Here is a 27,817-nt window from a genome sequence, read left to right on the forward strand (position 1 = left end):
TTACGTCAATCAGTGAGATTTTATGGTGATTTATATATTTTACAATGGTCACATAAGAATTATGGATGTATAATGCTGTGGGTGGAGGTGGGGGTAGTATTTTATTTAAATGGGTATTTAGATAGTCAACTAAGATTCAATAGAAATGCTGCCCGAGTAAGAAGCTATACAGAAATATGTGTTACAAATATAAATGTGTTATTTCTACATGTTAAAGAATATACTGTTTCTGTACTGAAGTGTTCAAGAGAAGTACAACAAAAGAAAATAAAGTAACTTCTATCCACATCACATATTCAAGGATAGTTAGGTTGATGACTTTGCACACTCTGCAACATCCAACTTCCTGCCGCTGCTGCACATTTTGGCCAGATTCTGTTAAAGCAGAAAGCAGAATTAGTATTTAAAGGAACTCCTGGATGGAAATTAAGTTCTTGCAGGCAATTCTTACATTAGCTGCTCGGGTGATGCTGCCTGGAGACTGGAGGGCTGCGAGGTCTGTTAGGATCTTCTGCAGATCTCTGTTACTTGGACCTGAAACAGGAGAGCACAGGTCAGAGTCACATGGGGAAAAGCAACGTAGGCAATGATGTGTGTGTGTGTGTGTGGTCCGTGTGTGTACCTCTTTCTGCAGGTGAATGCTGTAGGTACGGATGATCCAGCAGCTCTTTTAAGGAAATCCTCTCTCTGGGGTTTCGTACCAAGCAGCTCTGCAGATAAAAACAGCTTTTTTGTAATTTACCAATTCAACACAACTGCCTGGAAAAATAATTTGACACATTTTGCAGTCTTTTTGCATATTAGAAACGGAGTTGGCGACACTAAAACTGCAATATAATGTTTGTGTAGCAATAATAAATATTTTTTTACATGTCTCCAGTACCGATAAAAAGACCGATAACGTCGGAGCTTAACGGTACCACGGTCTTTAATAAGTCAGCCCCGGGGCCCGTTTAATACCAGGGCTCGGTACCCATCCCTAGTTATGATAGTAGGTTATGTCTGTTTTCATGTATAGAGTTATTTTTGTCTCCTTTGCTTTTTCTTGTTTTACTCAAAACTAAGTGATGTTTTTAATTATTGTACCACACACACACACACACACACACACACACACACACACACACCTAATATTGAATCATATTTATGTTATGCCCTTACAATGGCCATTGACATTATGCTACATTGTAGCGTAGTAATCTTCAGCGAACCGCTTCAACACGTGTATTTCGGTTTATTCACAGCATTCATTTTGTTATTCTACAGTATTATTGTTTTATAGTTATTTGTTAATGTAACCCAATTTGTGTTCTTTGAAATTGAAAATGATATTGCATTGTGTGTGTTACTTTCGTTGCAGTTGTATATGTCTTAAGTGTAATTTGGCTTGGCTTCCTATTTTGTATGGACATGCTTTTATTTTGAAGGAGAGTTAGCGCTGTTGACAGGAAGTTGTTGTTGCTATGGAAACAACATGACGGAGATGAACGGGGAAAAAGTAATATCTACATATAAAGACGGAGAAGGTAAACGATAACATTTATGGTTAAGTGTTAGCACCACCCGAAGAGGCACAAGCTCTTACGTTGATACTGGAGTTTTCAATAAATTCTATTTGGCAGCCGCAGTGCAGCGCGGCTACCAAAAAAACCGAATAACGAAATTGAAACCCGAATAGTATTCCAACGAACGAATATTCGGATATTCGGGTACAGCCCTAGTAGGATGTCGATCATGCTTTTGATTCTGATGATTCATTCCAAACCTCATTCGGAGTGATTATCAATTCAAAATCAACACTGTAACACCCCTCGTTACATCCATTTTGGCAAAGGCCATAATAAGCAAGCTTACCGTAATTTAAAGTATCCCATAAGAACGCTAAATACTGCCAAACTTGTGAAATGTACCCTATATATATATTTGTGTTCACATCACAATAAGTTAGTTTAGTCGTGGTTTCTCACCTTCAACACATCCAGCAGATCCTTCTCCGAGATGTCAGGAAATTCGATAGGGTGGGAGGTGTCGATGATGGCGTGCAGCTTGGCGATCTGATTGGTGATGCTTTGGAAGGGAGTCTTCCCGTACGTCATGCAGTACAGGATACATCCCAGCGACCACACGTCACCTTTTGTACAGATCTTTAGGATAAATAAACAAAAACAAAATTGTTTTCACCACTGTGCTGAAATTATGAATTATTCCATCATGGTTGTTGAAGTGACTTGGTGACAGTACCTTAGATCGTGATTGTCCTGGCTGGGACGAAGTGTCTTTGATGGCTTCAGGGGGCATGTAGCTCAACGTTCCAACCTGGGTTTAATAAAAAACAAAGTGTTACATAAGTAGAGGTATTTCCATCTGAACTGTAGATCTAAAACAGCCGTCAGAATATATTTAAAACATAAACAAACATTTGAATGCTGCACAGTTTCTCTTTTTATTGCATGTCTATTCATTGTGTTTTAAGCCAGTATTTTTGCAAAGTGGCAGATAACAATGAGTCTACACTTATATTAGAATATTTGTAGAAGTAGACAAGATAGTAGGGCTGTGCAATTAATCGTATTTTAATCTCGATTACGATTGTGGCTTGCAACGATTACGAAAACAACGTAATCGAAATAAAGATTATTTTGCTGCGTGCGCTTTCGCCCCTCCCTAAAAGCCCTCTCGGCCAGGTTGTGAGCGAAAATAGTTGTATGAGTTCAGCGCGAGCGAAGATGGCAGAAAAAGAGCAACTCGTGAACAAGAAAGGTAAAAACCAATTCCGCTGTTTGGAAATACTTTTGGTTTAACCTCTTAAGCCATAGGATGGTGACTGTAACGCACATATTAACAGGTATGCTCCTCTGAAATGATTGTCCCCTGCAATTATTATTATCCCTCACCTGAATAATTTACAAGATCCACATCTTGTCTGAACCAAAAGTAATATTCTGCTTCATCGATATTTGTTCCTGTTAACCCTTTCAATAGCAACATTTTGTATATGGTCACCAAAAATTACGCTCTCGCTCGGCGGACACAAAGACAGCCCGCTGACCTGTGTTAACTGTGTGTCGAAGCAGAAATCAGACAGCACCATAAAATCATTTATATCACCACGTTGACAAAAGTTCTACTTGAGTTATCCTCATAAATCAAATGTGAATAAATAGAAATAAACAATTTAATCTTGTCAATTTTGTTAGAGGATTTTTAGGGTCATAACCTAATAGAATATGACAATAAAAAAACATTATAAGCTTAATTCAAAGCATCAAAAAGGAATTGGGTACAGCAGTATATAATATATTATTATTTGTCATGTATTTGTTGTGCATGTTTTTCTCTTTTGTCTGCTCACCTGTCTGCAGCTTCTAAAGAATATCTGGTTCTTAATACACTTTAACTAGATTTAAACTTCGATTTCATTTTTTTTTTTTTGTAAAGATCGCACAATTTACATTACTTGTCAAATCTGAATGTGTTCATTTCGTGTATGAAATAAATCTAACCTGTGAATTCTTCATAATGCTCGTCACGTCTGGTTGGATTGTGTTTGCGATGCCAAAGTCAATCAACTTCACCGAACCGTTCACAAGGACAAAGTTTGCCGGCTTTAAGTCACTGTGGATGATTCCTGCATGGAGGACACAGAGGACATTTGGAATGGTTAGAAATGAAGAGTGTGCCTTTTAATAAACAACACTGGGATTGGATGATGGAATAATGAGAAAGAGAAAGAGCACCGTGGCTGTGGATGGTGTGGACGGCCTCCAGCATGTTCTTCCAGTAGAACTTCCTGTCCAGTGGAGTCACAGTTTTGCGGTTCCTCAGCCAAGTGTTCAGATCCAAGTTCCCACACTCCATCAGCATGTAGATGTAGCTGTTGGTTATTTCACTGGAAACACAAAGACACATGTCATGGTTTTTGTAACAGAAATCTAAATTACCTGTAGACTTCAAGAGCTGTTATGGAGTTTAATTTTCTGTGTAAAATGTGTCTTAACGGCTGAAATACCCAAACGTATCACAAAGAAAGATGTACATTTTTCATCTAATAAGAACAAAGCTTTGTTGCGCACATATACTGTACTTTGTTCTATGAGAGGACAGGGTGGAAGTAAATTCATAACCTTTCAAGCTCTTTTAACGTAACCAAAAACAAATATATATCAAGAATCTCAAATACTTAATCGTCATATCTGAATGGTTAGTATAAATGATATTGAACAAAAACATAATGTAAACATTTCTTTTCTTTTTTTATTCCTTTAAATCAACAATAGTAACCAGGGCTCGACAGTAACGGTTGCCAGGTTGCCATTGGCAACCATTCATAAAAAATGTCAACCACTTCTTGGCCTTTGGTTGCGTGGCAACCAGTTTTTAACATAAAGAAATAAGGACAGCAAACAGAAAAATGTGCACCCCAAAATAGATAAATGTTAATTATTTGTTGTATTAAGAGTGATATTTAATTATTGTTGTGACCAGTCGGAACCTGATACTTAAGTTGCACGTGCATTGGTGCGATTACGGAGCAAGAAAGCAATGCACGTTTACTCGCGTACGCACTGCGCGGTGCGCCCAAGCCCCCAGGAAGTGCGCCGGACTCAGATGAAAATATTCGTGGTGGCCAAACGGCGGTACTACACTTCCGTTTGTTTGCCAGGCCCGGAAACACTTTTTCCCATTGACTTACATGGGGAAAGAGTGCTCTGTAAATCGTTGGATTTTTTTTTTTTTAAACTAAATAAACTACCCAGTATGAACGTTTGTATAGCCCTTATTAAAAACATTTGTTCCTCAAGTTGTAAAAATGTGCTAATAACGTTATTCTGAGAGTTATTTCCCTCTGCATTATGAACGCGCATCTAACCCACGGGACCGCGCCGCCCGGCACGTTCATGTGATGCGACGTGTTCAGCACTACATGAGTTTTACCGGATGCACAATAAGAACGGACCCATATCACCTTACTGCCAGCCCACGGAGCTGTAATAATGGATATATTGCACATGTTTGCTGTAATTCATCATTTGTAAAATATTATACTACATGGGCTGTATGATGTAAATCTTGTACCGTAAATCTTGTATTAAATAAAGTTAATATTACCGACGTAGATTAACGTCCCTGTAACTTCTTATTGCACTTGCAATATACCAGGGGTCGGCAACAGGCGGTCCGGATCCGGACGCCGACCCGGAGCTATAATCAATAGATTAATAGGGGATTTTTCGGCACCTCCCGCTTTTTTTAACGCTGATTTGGGTGACTTGTGTAATTCGTGGAGAACCGAAGAGTTTTCGTTTTGGGGGTGGGGAGTCCGTCCGTCAGTCCGACTGACGGACAACTTCTCACTTCAAAAAAGAAGAAATCTAGACTGCAAAAATAATTAAACAAGCGAGTACCTGTTTTTCCTGGCCAAGGAAACACAACACGAGCGTAACGTGTCTTCACGTGGTATATGTCTCGTCTGAAAGGAGTGTAGACTAGTGCTGACGGAGAGCACCGGAACGCCGCTCCAGCTCTTCAAATATTGCAGTACCCATAAGGAGCCGTACACATGCCGCAGTGTTTGCGTGGCTGTGTTTTTAGTTGTAAGGACAGTGGCGATCTGTTGTTGTTAGCATCTGGTTAGCTAGCTATGCTAACGAATTTAAAGAGCTTTTCTACAACCAGGTGGAAGAGAGCTCTCTCCTGAGAGGCTCAAATAACCTCAGCTCAGTGAGGTTAAGGCACAACTTGATATGATCATTATAGTTATTAATGACACTAAATGAAAAACAGGTATAAAATACTATATGACAGTAACAAAAAAGTTGTTAAAAACAACAAGAATTGAGTTTAAAAGGAGAGTGATTTGTAAAATATCCAAAAAGAAAAATCTGCTTACAGTTCTGTTTCATATGGGTGTTGAGAGATGTATCCATAGATCTCTTCATGTTGCTCTCAAAGTGTACCAGATTGATGCTTTTAACTTCAATATTTAAAAAAAAATCTTCCCTAGAGGAGAGGAGGTTAGGTTCCCCCCCCCCACTTAAATCATGTTCACATGGATAGGATACTAAATACATTTGCACACATCTTGTGTCCATATCTTTCTGTTTTGGTGGTCATGCCACACCGTGCACATGCATGCATACGTGAGTCATGGTGAGATATCTGGATTAAGAGGTTGCTTTTTCTTTGCACAGCATGAAAGAAAGGCGAAATGAATGGGATGAGAGTTTAGTTTTTTAAAGCAGAGGTTGAGTTCAATAATTTGTACGACCCTCGGAGGATGTTGTAAAAATTGAAAGGAAAAAGGTTCCCCACCCCTGCTGTAAATAATAATAAAAACCCTTGATTTATAACTTAACATCTCTGTCTCCTATTGATCTGAGTATATTATAAAGAATAGCCAGTTAATTGAAGCATTATAGCACAGGCCTTTGTCAGATGGTATATTACGCAGTTTTTTTCCTGCTTCGAATAGTTCTCTCTTTTGGTCTGTGTTTGCATCACTGTAACCAATGAGCACCTGCATGTGTGAATGAGAATGGCCCTGACACCATTTCAGCCCAGATTTACAAACTCCTGGCAGGACAAGCTCCAGCTCAATTCTCACACTGAATTTAAAAAAAGTGAGTGAGGGACTGCAATATAAGAGGGAAAGAAAGAGAAACTTTAAAACTGTTCAATTGTTATGATGTGTAAAGACTGATATTGTTCTATAATCGGCTGAAACTGTTAAGTCATGATGTGAAACGGTTAACAAAGAAAAAGGGACACTCAAGCTGCTGCTACACTTTATTTTATTTATCTAAAATTAAGCACTTTTAAGATGCACATATTTTCAAAAGCTATTTTATTTATTTTCTCTATTTTATTTTCAAATGCAGCCCGAGAGGAACATTACACATATCCACAGTATTTACTGTATAGTTCAATGTTAATCAGAGGTGGGGACTCGAGTCGCATATTTTTTGACTTGAGACTTGCTTGACTAACATTGATCAAAGACTTGACTTTGACTTGGTATTCATGACTTGAGACTTGACTTAAGCTTGAGACAGATGACTTGAAAGGACTTGACTGTTTAAAATTAAATATTTGCGTTTGTTTTTGTAGTGAGATTTTATGTTTAGTTTTTTCAAAAAACGTGATTATAGCACCATGCGCGCAAACCTGGCAACCCACTAGAAGGCAGGAGTCTCAGTTAACATGGCAGCGGCTAGCTTTACTCCACAAATAGTGAAGTTTGGATTCAAGAATTATTTTGTCGATGACGGTAATAAGAAGAAAACAGCGGTATGCAGGGTCTGCAGCATACAGATCAGTGACACGACCACCACAACATCCAACTTCATTCGTCACTACAAAAAAACCCACAGAGAAAGGTACGTGCATGTGTTGTGTTAGCTAGAAAGCTAACGTTAAGTTTAAGCTACATTAGACTTGGTTTCATATCGATTAAGCAAAGAGAAGACAAAACGGTAAATTAACACTAGAACCTCCAAGGGATTCATTTTGACTAACCCTGATAGTGACGGGCTGTCAGGAGAGGGAGAGAGAGAGAGAGGAAAAGAGATGCGTCGTTTATTTCCCCTGTGTTATTATCAGAAGTTACTGTAAACTTTTGAATAATGTAGTTCATCTACTTTTAGTAGTTTGTTTAAATGTTTTAATGATGTTGTTTTTGTTTGTAGAAGTGCATCATTCCTTGATTTATTGTAAAATTAATCTGAACTTTTTGATCTGTTATGATAAACTGAAGCAATTTCTACATTAACCCAATTAAGTGAGTTTTAAATCGTCCTACTTAGATTTATAAGGAAATTATGAAGAGGAACAAATTAAATGATTTGAAAATTATATCTATGTAGGTGCTGATGCTGTTGGCGGTTCTAGTGTTAACAGAAATTTAAATTAAATATGTGTAATGGCAAATGCCATATATGATTTTCTTACCTGGAATTCTGCCTTTTTGAACAGACTTTTTGAGTCCTAGCTATATTGTCTGCAGTTCTAGGGTTAATATTGATCTTATATGATTGTCATCGATCTAAATTAGATTTCAAATGATTAACTGTGTATGTAATGAAGATCATAGTGTGGGTTGAATCCATTTTCATAACCACTGTCTTTTAACTGATTTAAATGCGGAAACGTATTCATCAGAATTATAGCCTGTGTTGTATATGTATACACACACACAAATGAACAACCTTGTGTGTGTCAAATAACAAGTTGTATTGTAGTGTTTATTTTAGTGTTGTTTTATGCTTATCCACATTTTGATTTCAGAGCACAGGAGAATGCTGGGCACAACATAAAGCTCAACAGTGAAGCTGGCAATGCTGAACAAAACCATCACTAGATCCTGTTACATCAGCGTAATATTGTAATACATAACGATTGATGTGCACATTAGCATAATTACTAATGGCTCTGCCGTTACACTAGCTAGCCGCTAACTGCCGCCTCGTTATTCGTTAATATAAAATCCATCATAACAATCCAGAACGCGTGGTGCTGTTACGTGTACGCAAATTGACGTGCTTGATGTGAACGAGCCTTTTGGGGGGCGTGGTTAAAGTTGCGCATGCTCTATGAGCGCACATACGGGAACTTCTCAGGCATGCTGGGTAATCTGTGACGTTTCACTCTCTCAAAAGTTGGGCCATTTTGTCATTCATGCGCCAACTATTAATTTGAGTGGTTATTCAAATGATCCTTGATTGTATCTTTTGATCACAATTGTTTAATGCATGGCTAGCTCCTTTTCATGAGAATAAAAACAAAATCACTGACATAAGGGTTCAATTTGCAAATAAAAATTAATACAATTAAAATAATACATGTTCACAACCTAGCCTTGAGGTTAAATGAGTTATATATGAACCCTGCATATACTCACTAGTCGTAGAGCTTGATGATTTGATCGCTGTACAGCTGCAGGTGGTTCAGATGCTGAATCTCATTTTTGTAGCTCTCTACCATCTGAGCGTCAGCTTCCTCCAGGTTGACGTATTTCACGGCAAACAGCTGATTTTTGTGATCCAGGACCTGGTAGACCTAAAAAAACAAGACATTTATTATAGTAAAACATCATCACAGGCAAAGTGTCGGAATGCTGGATCACAATATGAGTTGTCTACGTATCCATTACCTTGCTGGACCCGCCACATCCTATCATCTTGAGAATAATGAACCGTTTGCCCTTAATGGTGATGGTGTCATTTGACAACGCAGAGAGAGAAGCCTAGAATAAAAGAAGAAAAAAAGAACACAATTATTAATTTATTACATATGTTAGTAATTTCATAACAGAGAAATCTCATTCTACATGTCCAGATACACAATGCATTTCCTGTCTGCCTCATCATTTTATTTATCAGTGATGCAGGTCACAGATTACCCAGGTTTTATCTTATCATACGGTTTATAGTTTAGTTTAATTGTCCTAGCTGTAACTGAAACATCAGAATACTTTATTTATCCCGTGGAAAATTAAGCTTAATGACAGTTGCTGAATTTTATAATTAAATGCATAAATAATAAAAAATTTAATAAAATACAAAAAAATACATAATAAAAAACATATGTTATAAACAATAGACGTTAAAATGAAATGTTCAATTACAGTAAAAAATAAATATTGATATAACCATGAAACATACGGAGTCAAAGTGAAAATGAAACCTTATATAATAGTGTTGCACGGTGTACCGATACTTGAAACAGGGCTCGACATTATAAATGGCCCGCTGGCCCAGAAGCACTATTTAGACACCCCGGGCCAGCATAACGTACTTTCCACTTGCCCACTCGGGCCACTAAAAATATTGTTTTAAAAAAAATGTTTCATGTGGTATTGATATTTTGACTAGCAATTTTGTTAAATTGTTTCGTTTATCAACGCTACAACATAGCGTTTCGTGAGTCGCTTGTCGTTGTTGGGTGAAAAGCTAACAGCTGTTTGCTGCGGAGCGCAGCGCGAGCAGGCTCCCGTGAGCGGGAGCGCGCTCCTTCACTACAGACTATCGCGCCACCTTACCATTCGCCAAAATGTTTTTAATACCAGCGGTAACCGGCCAAGCGCCGGGCAAAAAACAATCTTCAAATAAAAGAAAGTCACCGGAGGAGTTAAAGGAGAGTGACAGGGAGCATGATAAGAAGAGGGAGAGAAAGTTTCAGCCAGCTTGATCGATGGAGTTGGCTTCGATAGAGTGGTGCAGTGACACGTCCTAAAACCCTTTTATAATCTATCGGTTAGATTTATGATTCGAAAATTATAAAAGTAGGGTAGACATGTGGAGATTATCCGGCTGAACAAAACGTGAATTTATCAAACAGGTTTGTTTTCCACAGACCTTATTTCCAGCTATTTTCCAAAACCATGTGGAGAAATCCCATTACTTTTTGTCGAGGGAACCAGCAGCTTACTTCCTGGTTTTAGGATGCGTCACTGGCTGCACCTCTCAATATGATGCCAATACAAACAAGGTCTTCTGTCGGCTCTGTACATCAATGCCGACCTATGCTGACAAGTAAGTGAAGAGTAGACAATATAAAAAGGTATTGGCTATAGGGAAATGTCCCAGCAGTTTAGGATAATGAAGGTTCTAATCAAATCAATTACATAGCCATTACATTTCTAACTCCTAATGACAGGAAGGCAGAAAGTGCATTATACAAATAATAATACTCATAATAATAGCAGAATCTTTTTAACAATGACCACAATATCATTATTTTAATAAACCAAATATGAACAATTGAGGAAAATGAGGAAGAACTGATTGTTCAAATGTTGTAGTACAAGTAGTAATGTAGTTAGTGCATACATTACTATTGCAACAAATGTGTTAATTTTCTTCATTATTAATCGATTTTTTTTTTTGGGACGAATGCTCCGGGCCATTGGTTACAATGGTGGGGCCAGTGATAATACAAGTCCACCGGCCCGGAGGGCCAGTGGCTTTTTACCCTTAATGTCTACCCCTGCTTGAAAGGTACCGCGATACCCTGCCGTTAAAAACGTTACGATTCCTCCGTTTCATTAGTATCGGTACTTTAAGAATGACGGGGAAAAGTACTCCGGTGAGAAAGCGCTGTTTTAATAAGAGCCGTGTGTGTTCAGCGCTCTGCTTCCACTCCCTGCACTGAAGCCGTGCCTGCAGTCCCTCCCCTCTCAAGCACGCTCAAGTGCCTCCCCTCTCTCGTGCACACGCTAGCTGCCAGAGCATGTGAGAAAACGAGAAGCATGGCTGCAAGTGGGAGTGCAACTGCCGCTGCGCCTCGGCTTGTTGACAAAAAAGACGCCAGAAGCGAAAAACAAAAAAGTTGTTTGAGATTATGCTTAATTTTATTTAATAGAATTCTTGTCATTTATTTTATTTATTGTTCTCATTGTTTAAAAGTTTGTGTTAGGGTTATGGTTCTGGTGTGAAATAAAGCACAATAGTTACATTTAAGACTGTTTCCCTTTTTTTAAGAAAAGTTATCTAAAAAGATTCGGAATCGCAATTCTTGACTTGGTATCGGTATCGAAACCAAAATGTTGGTATCGTGACAACACTATTATATATACAGTGTTGTGTTTGTAATTATAGAATATTAATGATGAGATGCACAGTTTAAAAGGGTTTGGCAGCTGATGTTGAAGTAAGGAAACAGATACGTGTACAGTAAAATAAACAAAATAGTATTATTTATAGTTGTTTCCTAATCAGTAACGACAAATGTTTTGTGTCAGGGAAAACCTGAGGACACACGTCCCCGAGTGAATTTCTAGATAACAGCTAAGGTAAGGCAGGAGCATGTTGTACCTGTGGGGTCTGGAAGCCTGAAGCATGGTTCAGCGGTGTGCACGGCTGCTGAGGGGGTGCAGCTCTGTGCGCTGCCAATGCAGAGGAAGGCATTTCAGCAACTCTCTTCACAACAGGAGTGATGAAGCTGAGGGGGGGAGAGATTGAGAGGGTGAGACTGGGCTGTTTTAATAATGCTAAAAGCAGCACATAACCTGAACCTGAATAATCCTGGAAAATGTTGGAAAGCCATAAAATCGATATCCACCGGTGATATCCGTAATGAGCTACCTCCGTGCATTACCACAGCATCTGGCTCTATATCAATCAATCAATCAATCAATGTTTATTTATATAGCCCAATATCACAAATGTTACATTTGTCTCAGTGGACTTTACAGTTTGTACAAAATATCAGTATGACAATACTGTATCTATATCTACATAGACCACTATGCTAAATTGTTTTAATGAGCATTTTGTGTCCTGTGGCTCTCTGTTTGATTATGTGACTAACTCTGCTTCTGTGATTCTGAAAAACATGTTTTGGAAAACCCTTTTAGTTTTACTCCTTTTACTGTTGATGTTGTTCGTGAAGCTTTAACCAAGTTAGATCCTAAGAAACCGGCTGGCCCGGACAACGTAGAGCCTTTCTTTTTAAAGATAGCTGCAGATTGTATTGCTCCACCTCTCACTGCTCTTTTTAACCTCTCCCTCAGCTCAAACACAATTCCAAAATTGTGGAAATCAGCGTATGTCCTGCCTCTACTAAAAGGAGGGGAGGCCACTTTATTAAATAATTATAGGCCCATCTCTAAATTATCAGTTCTGGCGAAGGTTCTTGAACGCCTAGTGAGTGAACAGGTAAAGGAGTTTTTATGTACAAATGACATCCTGTCTGAACATCAGTCGGGCTTCAGAAAGCAACATAGCACCATCACTGCCACAATGAAAGTGGTGAATGATGTGGCGAGTTTTTTTAGATAATAAGCAGAGTTGTGCAGCTCTATTTGTTGACCTTTCCAAAGCATTTGATACCGTTGATCATCGCATCTTAAAGCAGAGGCTACTCAGTATTGGCATATCCAGCCATGCAGTAGGGTGGTTTGTGAACAACATCAGGAGGATACGTCCCCAGCTGACCCAGAAAGCGACGCAGGTTCTGGTCCAGGCTCTCGTCATCTCACGCCTAGACTACTGCAACTCCCTCCTGGCTGGTCTACCTGCATGTGCCATCCGACCTCTGCAGCTCATCCAGAATGCAGCGGCTCGTCTGGTCTTCAACCTTCCTAAATTCTCCCACACCACGCCGCTCCTCCGCTCCCTTCACTGGCTTCCGGTAACTGCTAGAATCCACTTCAAGACAATGGTACTTGCTTACCATGCTGCGAATGGATCTGGCCCTTCCTACATCCAGGACATGGTTAAACCGTACACCCCAGCGCGTGCACTATGCTCTGCATCAACCAAACGGCTCGCTGCACCCTCGCTGCGAAGGGGACCCAAGTTCCCATCAGCAAAAACACGTGGGTTTGCTATCCTGGCTCCAAGATGGTGGAATGAGCTCCCCATCGACATCAGGACAGCAGATAGCTTACACACCTTCCGGCGCAGACTGAAAACTCATCTCTTTCGACTCCACTTCGAGCGATAGAACGATTAACAGAGCACTTATATACTAATAAAGGACTGGCTTATCTAAAGCCAGTTGAGTAGTACTTGAAATGTTTTTGCTCTATGAAGCCTGATGTACTTACATGATTCTGTTTTCTTCAAGTTTGTATTTTGTTGGTCGAACGCACTTATTGTACGTCGCTTTGGATAAAAGCGTCAGCTAAATGCAATGTAATGTAATGTGAACTACCTCTTTGAAAGGTCCCAATGTGTTCACTTTGATGGGCTGTCTTCTGAGTGGTTAAACATTACTAATGGTGTTCCTCAAGGTTCTCTTTTAGGTCCACTTTTATTCTCCATCTACATCAATAGTTTAGGTGAAAATGTCGATGGAGCAACCTTACAATTTTATGCGGACGATACCGTGATGTACTGTGCAGGTCCCTCCATTAACGAGGCTGTTGTTGAATTGCAAGCAGTTTTTAACATTATTCAGACTCAGCTCTCTGAATTAAAGCTTCTTTTAAATGTTGATAACACCAAGGTAATGCTCTTTTCAAAAGCTAAAAAGAAACCAGAGCCTGTTTTAGATATTGTAACTACGCAAGGAATAAAAATTGAAGTGGTTACCTGTTACAAATACCTTGGTATCTGGCTTGATGATTGTCTCACTTTTAAACGTCATGTCAATAACCTGCTTAAAAAGCTGAGGGTTAGGCTAGGTTTCTTCTCCAGGAACAAGTCCTGTTTCTCGCTTGAGGCCAGGAAAAGGCTAGTCACTGTGACCTTTTTAGCTGTGTTGGACTATGGTGATTTGATGTATATGAATGCACCTGCCCATTGCCTGAACAAGTTAGATGCTGCGTATCACAGCGCACTAAGATTTGTGACAAACTGTAAAGCATTAACGCATCACTGTACCCTGTATGCAAGGGCTGGTTTGCTTTCACTAACTGTACGCAGGCTCAGTCACTGGTACATTTTTATATATAAAGCCATGTTAGGGAAACTTCCATCCTACATCTGCTCCCTGATCTCACGGCGAATTGTAAGTGGCTACTGCCTGAGATCGCATGCTGTAGTTTTATTAAATGTGCCAACTGCTAGGACTGTCTTAGGGAAGACAGCTTTTAGATACGCAGCTCCTCTGTCTTGGAATAGTCTGCAATTGAAATGGAAACTGAGCAATCTGGTGCCACTAAATGTTTTTAAAGCTCGGTTGGATGCTACTCAATCGGAAGCTGTTGGTACCTGCTCATGTGGATATTTATTGTAAATTGTAATCCCTGTAATGATGCTGTAAAATGTCCTTTTTGTTGTTCTGTTTATGTTTTTATGTTTCATGTGGAACCTACTTGAGCAGGTCTCCCTTGAAAAAGAGATCAATGATCTCAATGGGATACACCTGGATAAATAAAGGTTTGAAATTAAATTAAATCAAAAATATTATTATTTTAGGCAAAGTAAGAGCAACTGATTCTGTTTCAGACCAGCAGAAACCCAACTGAAGAATATACCTGTTAGCAGAGGGGTTTCTGTAGCCGTTTGGAGTCTGACAGACTGTCTGTCGGTTTGGTCTGGACGGTAGATGGAAGGATGGAGTGGGGAGAGACTCAACAACACGTGGAATAGGTCTGGGGCCTGGAGGTGTTGTTTTTTTATCCTAGGATGGAAATCATTTGGAAAGATTGTGATAAAGTGACAAACAAGGGTAAAAGGATAAACATGCCTAAATCTACCAGCAAGCACACAACAGCGTACCAAAAGGATGTATTTAAGATGTTTCTGCACAAGTGTATATTTATGAAAGATTTTCACAGAAATAGCAGATGATAAAGAATGTCCTCGCACCTCTGGGGAAATGTGTCGGCTGAGGGATGTTGGAATCTTCCACTCCGATAGAGGCTCCCTGCTGGCAGCTTTGGGCTGTTCCACTGAACGGCTCACAGGGACCCGAGCAGGAAGATAAGGCTCCGGGTTTCTCCCAAAAGAAAACGCACTTGCACCTACTTGCAAATCTACAAGGAAAAAAAACAGTCAAAATTAGTGACAAACCAAGTCCAACTGAGTGCTTTAACTCTTTCGATGCTCCTCAGTGAGTCCCTACCTGTGGAATGTTCCTCCTCTCTGTTGGGCATGAGCAGTTTCTCTCCAGCTTTCAGGTTACGTAGGGCGCCCTCCAGCAGCTCTGCTGGCCTGGCGTTTAACGCCAGGGCTTTGTTCAGAATTGAAGTTGCCTTGATCACATTACCTAAAAAGCAAGGAGAAAGACATTTGTAATTTCACTGTGTTTTAAAGTGTATGCTGCACAAAGGAAACCAGAATGTGTTCCATGGAAAATGTATTTACAACGGTAAGTATAAGTGCTTTTGGTCTATTCTATGTTTCAGATTTCTGGAAACTAAAATAAATAAAAGAAGAGAAAATATGCACCTTGCGAAAGCTCAAACTGAGCATGTGCTACGTGGACGAAGGCAAAGCCTTTACAGTTGGATCTTGCAACTATGAAATGATCCTCGGCTTCTTCAGGGTCTTCAATCCTTCAAAAGAAAAAGAGAGAAATTGAGTCACAATTAAAAACCTGATGTAGCTCTGATGTTACAATTCATTTAGCCAACAATACCCTTTGTTGACTTTATGACCTGATTTTATCTTTCAGAGCAAAAACAGCCTTTTCACACAGCTGTGTACACATAGGGCTCATGAAGTATGATGATGTTAACATTTAATCTAAGATGAATTGTTATTAAAGTATTGACTGTATCACCAACACCAAAAAAGGCCTCAGGCTTGGCATAAATTCAATACTATTTTTGGGGGGGGGTTCTCTCCATTTGTATGACCCAATTCCACATTGGGTATACAGTATGTGAAGGATAAAAAAATAGAAGTTTGCAGAAATCTTACATTGTGTCTTAAATAAGAGCTGCCGAGGGGGTGTATTTTTGTAAACCAACCCAGAGGTTAGAATCGCCCTGTTGTCCCTTAAAAACCTCTTTAGTATAATTTAGTGAGTAGTTAACAAGACTTTAAGTCATGTAAAATCCCCAAGTATTGTATTAACTGACATGTTTTCACATTGGAAGGAAAGTGCAAATATCCTAACCTTGTGGTAACCACAGCCCTTATTTCAGGTCTTTTACCCAAAACCCATTGACTTTAAGACAAGGAAACCCTAAAGGTAGGGTTGGTAAGAATGGAGAAACCAGCTCGAGTGTGCAAGAATTTGAAAGTACACAACCGAAAAAAAATCTGCCCCTTCCTTCAGACTTCCTTACAAAGCCCCTCCTCTAACACACACATGACCAATGAGGGCACAAGATAAGTTTGTGCACAGATGGAAGGCTGACAAGCAGGTAGGCCATCCAATTATCTGCCGTGGGCCGAGGCAGATAAATGAAATTGCTTTTTATAGCCCCACGGCTTCCACAGATGAAATATTTGTATATATTTATTGTCAAAGCATTTCATTTATTCATTGCTATCGGGATGTTAAGAGCATTCCATGGAATATAACAAAAAGTGTTTCTGAAGTGAATTACCTACCCTACCTTTAAGTGTAAAAACCCTGGCTCATTTTCCGGTTTTAGAACAAAACAAAAAAATAAAAATCTGTAAATATGATAACACAATGAAAAGGATATTGCTAAGAAAATGATCGCAATCTTAATATTGTTTTTATCAGCAACACACATCAACACCTTAAAGACCCATGTCTTTAATGTAAATATAGTATTTTGATCCACTCACCCCTTGAGTTCTGCATATCTGACCAGTATCCTGGCATAACAGGCGTTTTTGCTGAACTTTCTTATTGGCATGTGGGAAAATATTTTAGAGTAACAGTTGTTGAGCTTATTGAGCACGATGATATCTGTGTGAGGGTTGCCTCTCTTCTCCAGGTTCGTCAGAAATGCCCAACACGACTCAGGAGAGTTGGTATTGACCACCTGGTCAAAGTTGAATGTAACATCTGGCAGGGAAAAACTCAATGTCATAAAAAAACTCAATGCCCAGTATTCATAGAGCTCTACAAGTTTGACTGGACTATCAAAAGAGTGGTGCAGGAATGATTTCTTAAATCTGGTAACGAGAAACGCCATTGCCACAAACATTAGCCACCTTTAGCTTAGCGGGGATCCCTAAAGTCATGCGTGATGTAGTTTGTTTATAACCCAATATTAGCTATTGACTTCTGGAGATAGCATTTACGCTTCAACTATTATATAAGTGTTATAAATGTGTGTTTGCCACAGATCTTATTTTCTGTAATATCCCCAAATTCTCAGGATAGTATAACTCCCATTGCTTTTAGATGAGGTAGCCCTTGCGATGCTAACTTTCCGGTTACCCTACCAAAATACGTAATCACTGCTCCACTCTGTAAGCTGCAGGACATTTAGTATCCATTACGTCACATTATTAAGGTTTTAAAGTACCGTCCATTCTGGAGGTGTCCCTGGTGCTGTGCGTGTGAAGCAGTGTGGTGGTGGAGTCCACGGCTGCCTGCTCCTCCCAGGTCTGCTCCGGGCTGACAGCTGGTGGCTGAGAACACAGCAACACAGCAGAGATATATTACACTTCTGTCTTTGAGTCAGGCTAGATATCTTCAATTCTGACATTTCTTGATCAAAGCTACTGGAGCTCATTTATACTCACTTTAAAGAATAAAATGTCTCCATCGGATGCATTTTTCATTGATGATGAAATCCCAAAAAGGGGGTTCACATTTGAACCAGATGTTTGCCTAAGACGAAATTAAGACAAGTTAAATATATAACACATACAACAGTTGAAATTCATTACAACACATGCTTAAAAAAAAGAAGTATGCTTTATGAACACAAAAATGCATCTTGGGTTCAATGTATTGCAAATTGTTTGATTTAAAAAGAAAAAAATCGTATTAATTTTGGAAATAAAACTGTTTTCCTACTTAACCTCACTTCACATCTGGAAATAAATGCTGTTATAAAGAATTACCTGGACAAACTGGAGTAGATTGATGAATCCGTTTTCCTTAAGGGCCTTTCATCGATGGAGTCATCATCTTTTTCTTGGATAGAGAAAGGTACCACGGGAACTCTCCCAAGCTGTGAAAGAAAATATATCAACAAAACTTTAAGGACTATTTGGTCATTCATTTCATGCAATATTTGCAAATTAAAAAGCCTGGTAAAGTGGGATGAAAGGAAACTCTCACCATGTCAACTGCTCTTTTGCGATGAGATCCAGATCTCCATCCTGACAGCTGCTCATCTGAGGATCCACCGTGTTGCTCTGTCCTGCACAGCGAATATCAACATGATGTGCCATACTCCCTCAACCAAACAGAGGGCTAATTAAATGTTAGAAGTTGTCAAATTGTTCTTACCCTGAACCAAAAATGCTGGAGAGCTGTAAATCGCCTGTGCCGTCTGATGTTCTGCACACTTTCTGGAATACTGAGCCTTTTTGGACCGCACTGTGTACATTACTGCTGGACGACACTGGCAGAAAGAAAACAGCAAAATGTGAAAATCAAGCAATAAATTATGATATGATAATACTGTATTGTAACAGCTTTCTACTAAAGAGATATCATGAATTAACACTCACATGGTAGATTTTCCTTGTACTCTGAACAGTAGAGTTGTGTTTTGCCTGACTGCATGCTTTTCAACGCAGCCTCAAGCAGTTCCTTTGGTTTGGCTGCCAGTTGAAGAGCATTCTGCAATATGTAAATGCCTCTCTTTGTGTTGCCTGGGAACATGATACAGCAGACACTGAAATACACCATATAAAACACACCATTAGTGTGTGGTTATATGTACTTGAAGGTCAAACAGCCCTACCTTGAGAATGTTCAAACTGTGCATGTGCAATGTGAACAAATGCAAAGTTTGGGCAGTGAGATCGCGCCACGTTGAAGTTAGCTTCAGCCTCATTCACCTCCTGAATTCTAAAAAAAGGAAAAGAGGACCAACACATTAAACGCTTATCCTACTGCTCTTTATTCTATTTAATGAAAACCAAAGACTTAAAGAAGAAAGAGGACAAAAGTCTTTGATTGGTTGCACGATTAATGACATTTGATCTAAATGGCAAAATGGTCCAGTGCAATATTTAAATCACATGATGTAGAACTTTTGTTAAAGGCAAAATGTGTGTTAAGAAACACTTGTATTAAGTATTGTGGAGCGGCAGAGAATAGATATCTAGTGACATCACTATGTAACACTTGCGTTTCTATCAGTTAGTGTTCCAAAACATTGCAGTGATAGGTTAAGGGGTGGAACATCTCTAAGCAGTTTAACAATTACAACAGAGCCGGATTTGCAATTAATTGTCTTTTCCCAAATCCTGCAGCCCCAGGCTTTGATATAAAAATAATACTTGGTGACTCACGCTTTTAGTTCTGCAAATCTGACCAACATCCTGGCATAGCTCTCATTCTCACAGTGTTTTCCCAGTGGCATATTGAAGAATACTCTGGTATAAAAGTCAATAAGTCTGGTGCGGTGGTTACGATTCATGTGAGGGTCTCCTTTCTTCTCCAGGACCAGCAAATATGAGCGGCATGATTCAGGTGAGTTAGAGCCAATAACCTGGTTAATATTGGCTGTGTCATCTGCAAAAAACACAAAGTGATGATGACTTTTTGAACTATGGACACATGAATAATGATGTAAATGGTTCCCACAGAGACCGGACTGCTGAGCATTACCTTCATCGAGTTCATTTTTTATTTTGATGATCCTTTGAGAAAGCATGGCAAGCTGCTGCTTTCTGTCTGTGTGCTCCTCTTCCATCTGAACATGAGAGGTAGATCCATAACATTAGCCCATATGCGATAGACACCAAACGCCGTTGAAAAGAATAATGCTTTAATTATGTTATACTTTGAATGACGATGTGCCAAAGTGATACACATGGCTATAGAAATTATTTTTGAACAAATAACGTTAACAAATGCAATTGTTACGTTAACACAATGACATACCTACTGTCTCTTTATTAGCGTTCTTATATATACCCATGTAAGTGTGCTTGCAAGCAAGAAGTAGTAATACAATTGTATATTGAAAAAAGATTATTGGACACTGTATTTCCAGTAGAAAAATAATACGCTCTTTCGTTTTTTTCAAGAGAGTTAGCTCAGGTAGCTAGCATGCTAACATGTTGTTAACGATCGCCGGGTTTAGCAACTAGGTTCTGCTATGGAACACAACGTTACACACATACATTTGCATTATTGTTAATGGTAAATAAATATATTTCAAAGCGTCTCACCGTGTTTATGCTGTCAATAGTCACGTTTCACTTAGAGCAAAATAAAAACCTTCAACTGCCAGTTTTCAAATTCACCGCTGGGTGATGATTGGCTAGTTCGTGTTGACGCAGCGCTTACCCTCAGACGGTCTTCTTCTTCTTTGGTGTTTATTGGCGGTTGGCAAACCAACTTGTAGGTGCATTACCGCCACCAACTGGACTGGATTGTGGACAAGAGACTGCAGAAAACAATAAACAAAATAAATCAAATCAAAGAACCAAAACTCTAGATTATTTTTAAATGTATACATTTATCTTAGAAACAAAATAATCATAGTTAGTTAGTTAGTTAGTTAGTTAGTTAGTTAGTTAGTTAGTTAGTTAGTTAGTTAGTTAGTTAGTTAGTTTTCCCTAACAGCCCTGATAGCGAAAAGTCATGGTATTTTGCTTTCTTCAGTGTCTGGAAAAGCAAATTTCTCTGAATACTATTTTACTGCAATGCAGTAAAACATGTTCAACAATTTCTGGCTTGCTACAGTGTATACACTTTCCGGTTGGATGCTTTCCTATTGATGATTGAGACCTGTATGACCTATTATCATCCGATAAATGACATTTTCCTCCCTTCTTTTAAACCCCACCTTCCTTCCATCCCCCACCTACCTTTGAATTTCCACCAGTTCATTACCCTCCACACCAACATGAGCAGGAACCCAGATGAAACGAGTTGCTATGCCTTTGATTTGCATTTGATATAAAATTAGAAATATTTTATTTATCATGTCCATTCTAAATGAAGATCTGCCTGATCGTATACTCGATAATGCTGAAAAGCTGTCAGATGCAATTACACTATTATGTATTTATTTCTCCTCTATCCAGTTCAATGACAACACCAATGCCAACAACTCTGTGGTGTATACTGACACATGGTCTGTTACCCTTTTCTTTATATGTGTATTACTCACTGGGATATAAACTGCTGCCCCTGCATGCCCTGTCTCTTGATCTTTGGAGCCATCTGTAAGTATGATTATTGAGTCTGAGTGATATCTTGCAAAAATAATTCTAGAGACTATGCGCCATACTGGTAGTAGTTCTTTATTTTCCTTCAACTCTTTTTGTATATTGAGGTCTACCCTTGGCATTGGGAATAACCAGGGTGGAATGGACGAGATTGGAACTGTGGGGCAATACTGTATTTTATTCAAACCTATACTTGCTGCTTTAACATCGCCAATCCATCCAAAACTTGTTAAATGTGACTCATTGTGCTCCCAGCAGTCTTTCAAAAATACTTTTCGCAGGGTGACTATCACTATGCCCCTGAAGGTTTACCCAGTATGCCAACATTAACTTCACTCTTCTTATCCTTAAAGGCATTTCTCCCATTTCCACCTGTATTGCTGATACTGGAGATGTTTTAAAAGCTCCACTACAAATTCTCAGGGCCTGAGCTTCTAGGACATCCAGCTTTTTAAGGTTTGATTCTGCTGCTGCCACGAACGCATACACCCATAATCTAATACAGGTCTCATGAGTGCCCAATATTATGTTTTTTCCCGCCAAACACCGAAGTACATTGTTGACCTTTTTACATTTATTTTGAACTTTTCCTATATGATTGCTCCATGTTAACTTTCCGTCAAACCAAACACCAAGAAATCTTATTGTATTTACCTGTTCAAGAGGTTGCTCATACCATTTTAACGATATAGGAGCAATTTTATGCCGTTTTGTAAAACAAATGACCTGCGTCTTAGCTACTGACAGTTTGAATCCCCATTTATTTGTCCATTTCTCCACTTCAACTATTGCAGCTTGTATTTTCTTTCCAACATGTGCTACATTGCAGCCTTTTGCCCACAAAGTCTCATCATCTGCATACAAAGATTTTCCCACACTTGGATGAACTTGATTAAAAATGTCATGTATCATTATATTGAACAGCAACAGACTACATACACTACCTTGCGGAGTACCATTTTCCACAGCATAAACACTTGAATATTCTGCACCTACTCTTACTTGTATTTTCCTGTCCAGTAAAAAATTCATAACCCAATTATATGCTTTACCACCAATTCCCAATGATTTTAACTTGATTAGTAGTCCTTCCTTCCAGAGCATGTCATAAGCTTTTTCAATATCAAAGAAGACTGCAATCACTACTTCCTTGTTGGTCTGTGCTTTCCTGATGTCTGATTCTAAGCACAATATAGAATCCATTGTATTCCGATCCCTACGGAACCCACTTTAATATGGGGACAACAGAGCTTTACTTTCTAAGATATATGTTAACCTTTCTGTAACCATTCTTTCCATGATTTTGCAATAGGTCTGTAGCTAGATGGATCTGAAGGGTCTTTCCCTGGCTTTAGGATGGGTACTATTATCGCTTGTTTCCACACTGAAGGAAGTTGGCCAGAATCCCACACCCTGTTAAGCAATCTTAACACAATGACTAGAGTGTTATCTGTCATGTGTTCCAACATTTTATAACAAACACCATCTTTCCCAGGAGTGGTTTGACGAGCACTAATAATTGCTCTTCTCAACTCAAAAATACTAAAATGCAGGTCCAACTGATCCCCTAACACTTCTACTCTATCCAATATTCTCGGGTTTTCCATGAGTGTATTATTTCTGCACTGCCTGGCTTCCTCTGTAAGGTTATCTGAACTATGAACTTTCCTAAATGTTTGAGCTAGGAATTCCGCCTTTCCTAAGTTTGTGACAGCCATTATGTCCCCTCTGCTCAAAACTGGCAACTCATAATTCCTTCGAATTCCCCCCATTCTCCTAATCATGCCCCAAACATCTGCAAGCTGTACTTCTCTTCCAATGGTATTGCAATATTGCCTCCAAAAAGTGTGTTTCTTATTGTTCTCCTTACTATAGCCTGGGCCCTTTTATACTGATTCAAAGCTTCCTGAGAATGGAGTTGTTTGAGTTGCCTGAATGCTTTATTTCTTTAATGGATTTGTTATATTCACTATTCCACCAGGGTACACTCTTGGTACGCCTAACTCCTGCAATTTCCGGAATTGTTTCTTTAGCTGAATGAATGATAACCTTAACCAGCTCATCATTTAATTTATTTCATCATAATTCTCCTCTTGAAGTGTTCTACATCTATTCATATTTACAACTTAGAAGGCATCCCAATTAGCCTTTCCCAATTTTCATAGGAATTTTCTTTTCCTTTTCAAAATTATGTTGGTCCCAACTTTAATCATTACCGGATAATGATCACTGCCCACTGCTTTATGCTTTATGCTTTACCACATTCCATGTACTTATACCTGCTATAGCAATACATACAAATGTCAGATCAAGTACTGTTTCTATATTCTTCGTGCAATTATATCGTGTTCCTTCTCCAGTGTTAATACACACTAGCCCGTGGTCATCTATAAATTCCTCAACTACTGCACCATTTGCATCTGTACTACTGCTTCCCCATAGCGAGTTATGTGAATTAAAATCCCCACACCATATTACTTTGTCTTGCAGTGAACCCCCAGCATCCTCTAATATACTTTGATCTAATTTCCCACATGGATTATAATCATTTACTATATCTATAGGTCCTCTATCATTCCATACCCTTATAACTATTGCTTCATGATCTGTACTTACATGCATAGCCTCAGACGGTCTGGAAAACATGTAAATGACATGTTCTCCGTCGTTTAGTCTAATTAAAAAAAAAAGAAATTAAAAAAAAAATGTACACAAAATAATATGCAATCCAAAATTCAAAACGAGTAGCCCCGCTACTACAAGTCTTTTTGTATCATTACTACATTGTTAAATGATCACTGGATTGAGGGGAGCGGCTGAAATCCCGGAAGTAACTTAATAACAATAATGTTTTATTATGGCTGCAAATTATCCAGAGAGAGTGTGTCTAACAGCAAACATACTCAAATTCAGCGTCATTCAAATGCAATAATCATATAGCACAAGAGAAAATAATTGTATTCTAAATCATCTTTAATTATTAAATGGTGCATTAACATGTTATCAATAGTCTTTGCAGTGAATATATGATTAGACTTAAATAAAACAAAACATACTTTAACTCAATGAAACTTTTAAAGTTACAGTTCTGTTATTATTATTTGTACTCATAATATGCAGTTACAATGGATATATTTTTAATTAATGGTTTTACATAACAAATCATAAATACATCATGTTATCAGCAGCCTATGACTATACAGTATGCAGTGGGTTTGTTGCCAACTCTCCATGGGCAGTTGTTGGGGCAAATCCAAGGAATAATTTAGAGTTCCCAATTAACCCTGTATGGAAATAAAAGTATTTCAAGATAACTCTTATCTCAATAGATCCTCATAGCTCCCTTGTAATTCCAACCATATTTGTCACAGTCCCAAACATTTTGAATACAAAACATATTGTTCAGATGCGCTTATTGTTTTGAAAAATCTTCTATTCTATTTTACAAGTTTATATCTTACTTATTTCTGCATTTACCTGAACATTGGGTCACTTGCACCATTCTCTTGCACTATTTTATTTCTCTGTATTTCTGTTTGCACTATTATGTCCTTTTGTGTTATTTTTTTCCATAATAATACGATAGTAAATTTGTCATAAATTATATAAAGTAATATACTCGGCTGGGTGACATGCTGTTTGATACTCATGTTACCTGTCACTGTAAATAGAGTTTTGTAAACTGTACCCTGTAATTTATGTTGTATGTCGTCCTTATTGTTGTCCTGTTGTTTTTATGTTACATGTGAAAAATAGATATTTTTATCTCAAGGGGCTTTCACCTGATTAAATAAAGGCTACAAACAAACAAACAAACAATATGTTGCAGTGTTGGAAGAGCCTTGAACTTAAGCTTTTCATTGCCATAACTGTGCCATTGTGCATGTAACAATAAAGCCTTTGAGTCTTGAATCTTGAACCAAAGCGATTCTCGCCGTTACATGTATTCCGTTACAACCCAACCCTGTGTACAGATCATCAGTCCTGTGGTCCTGTGTACAGATCAGTTCGATAAAGTTATGCCAAAACAGCGACATTTTACACGATAAATACGGGTTTAAATAGCAGCATTTGCCACAGAAGGCGAGTGGCAGCTACCGTAAACCCAGGGTCGGCGTCATGGGGGGTCATTCGCGGGCCATGCCCCCCCAAATGAGTCACTGTGCCCCCCCAACGCAGGGTGGGCAAGCCTTGCCACTTTGCCGTTTTTTTTTTTTAATCATAGAAGTGAAAACGTTTCCACTAAAGGTTTTTTGTGTGAAATACATCAGAAATAAAGAATACAAATATAAAACACAGCCTGAGCTGTGCTCACTGCTGCTCTCTGATTGGTGTGTTGCTTGACCAATGACCCCCGACTTTTTTTTGTTATCATTACGTGGCTGGGTGTTTAGATGAAAGCCCGGTGGCGATCTGTTCATCTGTTACACTGATTATACAGTAAAGCCATCAAAAATAATATGATATACAATACAGTACAAGTAGCCTACTTCTGGGTCTCTGTGTTTCATTCAACCTCGGCTCTGTGTGTGTGTGGCACGAGCGTATTTTGTGAGTGCGCGAGCGGTAACGTGGAATGTTGTTGTTAGCATCTGGTTAGCTAGCTATGCTAACGGATATAAAGAGCTGTTTCTACACCAAGGTGGAGGAGAGTCCTCTCCTGTCAGACTGAGAGGATCGTATAACCTCAGCTCAGTGAGGTAAGGACTCTCTCAGTGTTTAGATAGTTAACTTTAGTGTAAGTTATCTCAGTGGGTCTCAAACGGTTTGGTCACCATTTATGTAAACAAGTATTTGCGAGGAACACCTTTATATGATCATTATAGTTATTAAAAAATAAGAGAATAAATGAAAAACGGGTATGAAATACTATAGGACAGTAACACAAGAATACAGTTTAAAGGGGGAGTGATTAGTGAAATATCCATAAAGAAAAAGTAAATCTGTGTACAGTTCTGTTTCATATGGATGCTGAGAGATGTAGGCTATCCATAGATCTCTTCACTTTGCTCTCAAAGTGCACCAGATTGATGCATTTAACTTCAATATTTTAAAAATAATCTTCCCGGAGGAGCATGCCCCCAGACCCTCCTAGAGGAGGTTAGGTCCACCCCCACCTAAAACATGTTCACATGGATAGGATACTAAATACATTTGCACACTTTTTATATCGTGGCCTATGTCCATATGTTTCTGTTTTGGTGGTTGTGCCACAACCGTGCATGCATGCACAAGTCATGGTGCGCTATAAAATAGCACATACACCCCTGCAATGTGTGTGAAAGACAATAGACTTTACAGCATGTTTTTGAAGTTGCGTTGGTGTTTGTGTGTTGGTTGTTGACGGCAGTGTGTGCCCACCCTTGGTAAATGATTGCCCCTCCATTCGATTTGTTCTAGAGCCGACCCTGCGTAAACCTTCTCTTACTCTGGCATCTTGTGGCAACTCCCGTTGAGCAGCGGCAGATGCCTCGGCAAGTTGTGGCATCTGTGGCATATGCCGGAAGGACTTGCCACTGCCTGCAGATAGTGATGGCAAAATGAAGCTTTGAATGAAGCGTCGAACCACTTGGACAATTGTGTCGGAAATAGGTTCATTTCTCGAAGCTTCAGTTACAGCGACCTCTCCTGGCGAAGTGCAAGGCTGCAGTGGGTTTAACGTATCATTGCTTTGAAAAATATTCGATGCACACACACACACTTACGGCCCGTCTACACTACAGGCGTCGAAAAAGCTTGAAGCTGGGCGTGTCTGAGGCTTGGCGAGTTTTTGCGAGCAACGCGACCAACAACCAATCACATGAATCTCCCGCCCCCGACATACAAAGCAATAGCAATGTTAAAACGAAGTAAACTGGATATAAAATCCCCAAACAGGCGAAAACCTACCAGTTTCACCCACTGTCTCTGCCACCTCCCTCCATGCCTCGCTCCTTCGGTTTGTATCCCGGTAGATGAACAGAGACTGATCATACAGCACCGGGTGATTCACTACCGCTATAATGAATTTTCCCTCCATTTTTTTTAATATGAGGAAATGACCTGCGTAGTCTCTCCCAGCATACACGCGGTTTGATTGGCTAGCTTGTACTGGCAAGATTTGCATAAACGGGATTTCATTGGCTGACGCCAGCTTC

General features: G+C 39.1%; 1 protein-coding gene across 2 annotated transcripts; it reads right to left on the reverse strand.

The window, feature by feature from the left end:
• ttk (ttk protein kinase) lies at positions 1–27,586 on the reverse strand. 2 transcript variants are annotated; one of them, XM_034227876.1, is made up of 26 exons: positions 27,570–27,586; positions 20,794–20,893; positions 20,110–20,194; positions 19,791–20,013; positions 19,238–19,344; positions 19,002–19,145; positions 18,778–18,892; positions 18,607–18,688; positions 18,387–18,496; positions 18,063–18,150; positions 17,843–17,948; positions 17,154–17,376; positions 15,837–15,943; positions 15,511–15,654; positions 15,255–15,421; positions 14,921–15,066; positions 11,811–11,937; positions 9,149–9,241; positions 8,897–9,054; positions 3,738–3,889; positions 3,504–3,628; positions 2,242–2,316; positions 1,968–2,144; positions 623–710; positions 452–534; positions 1–375 (listed from the first exon to the last, which is right to left on the reverse strand). In XM_034227876.1, the coding sequence occupies exons 3-26, from the start codon at positions 20,192–20,194 to the stop codon at positions 307–309; spliced, it is 2,994 nt and encodes a 997-aa protein (XP_034083767.1). In that variant the 5' UTR covers positions 20,794–20,893; positions 27,570–27,586; the 3' UTR covers positions 1–306. The 2 variants fall into 2 exon arrangements, with proteins under 2 accessions (XP_034083767.1, XP_034083760.1); XM_034227869.1 differs by lacking the exon at positions 27,570–27,586 and having other exon boundaries at positions 20,676–20,837.
• Between the last annotated feature and the right edge of the window lie 231 nt (positions 27,587–27,817).

The sequence above is a fragment of the Gymnodraco acuticeps genome, unplaced genomic scaffold (genome assembly GCF_902827175.1).
Source record: "Gymnodraco acuticeps unplaced genomic scaffold, fGymAcu1.1, whole genome shotgun sequence".
In the NCBI taxonomy this organism is placed as follows: Eukaryota; Metazoa; Chordata; class Actinopteri; order Perciformes; family Bathydraconidae; genus Gymnodraco; species Gymnodraco acuticeps.

Bases quoted from the DNA above. Each gene is read 5' to 3' on its own strand.
- ttk (XM_034227876.1), bottom strand. From the start codon at position 20,194: ATGGAAGAGGAGCACACAGACAGAAAGCAGCAGCTTGCCATGCTTTCT. The intron at 17,377-17,842 runs GTACTTTAAAAC...TTTCCCTGCCAG, and splicing joins GGACACCTCCAGAATGGACG to ATGTTACATTCAACTTTGAC. The intron at 11,938-14,920 runs GTATATTCTTCA...TCCCCCCCTCAG, and splicing joins AGAAACCCCTCTGCTAACAG to CTTCATCACTCCTGTTGTGA.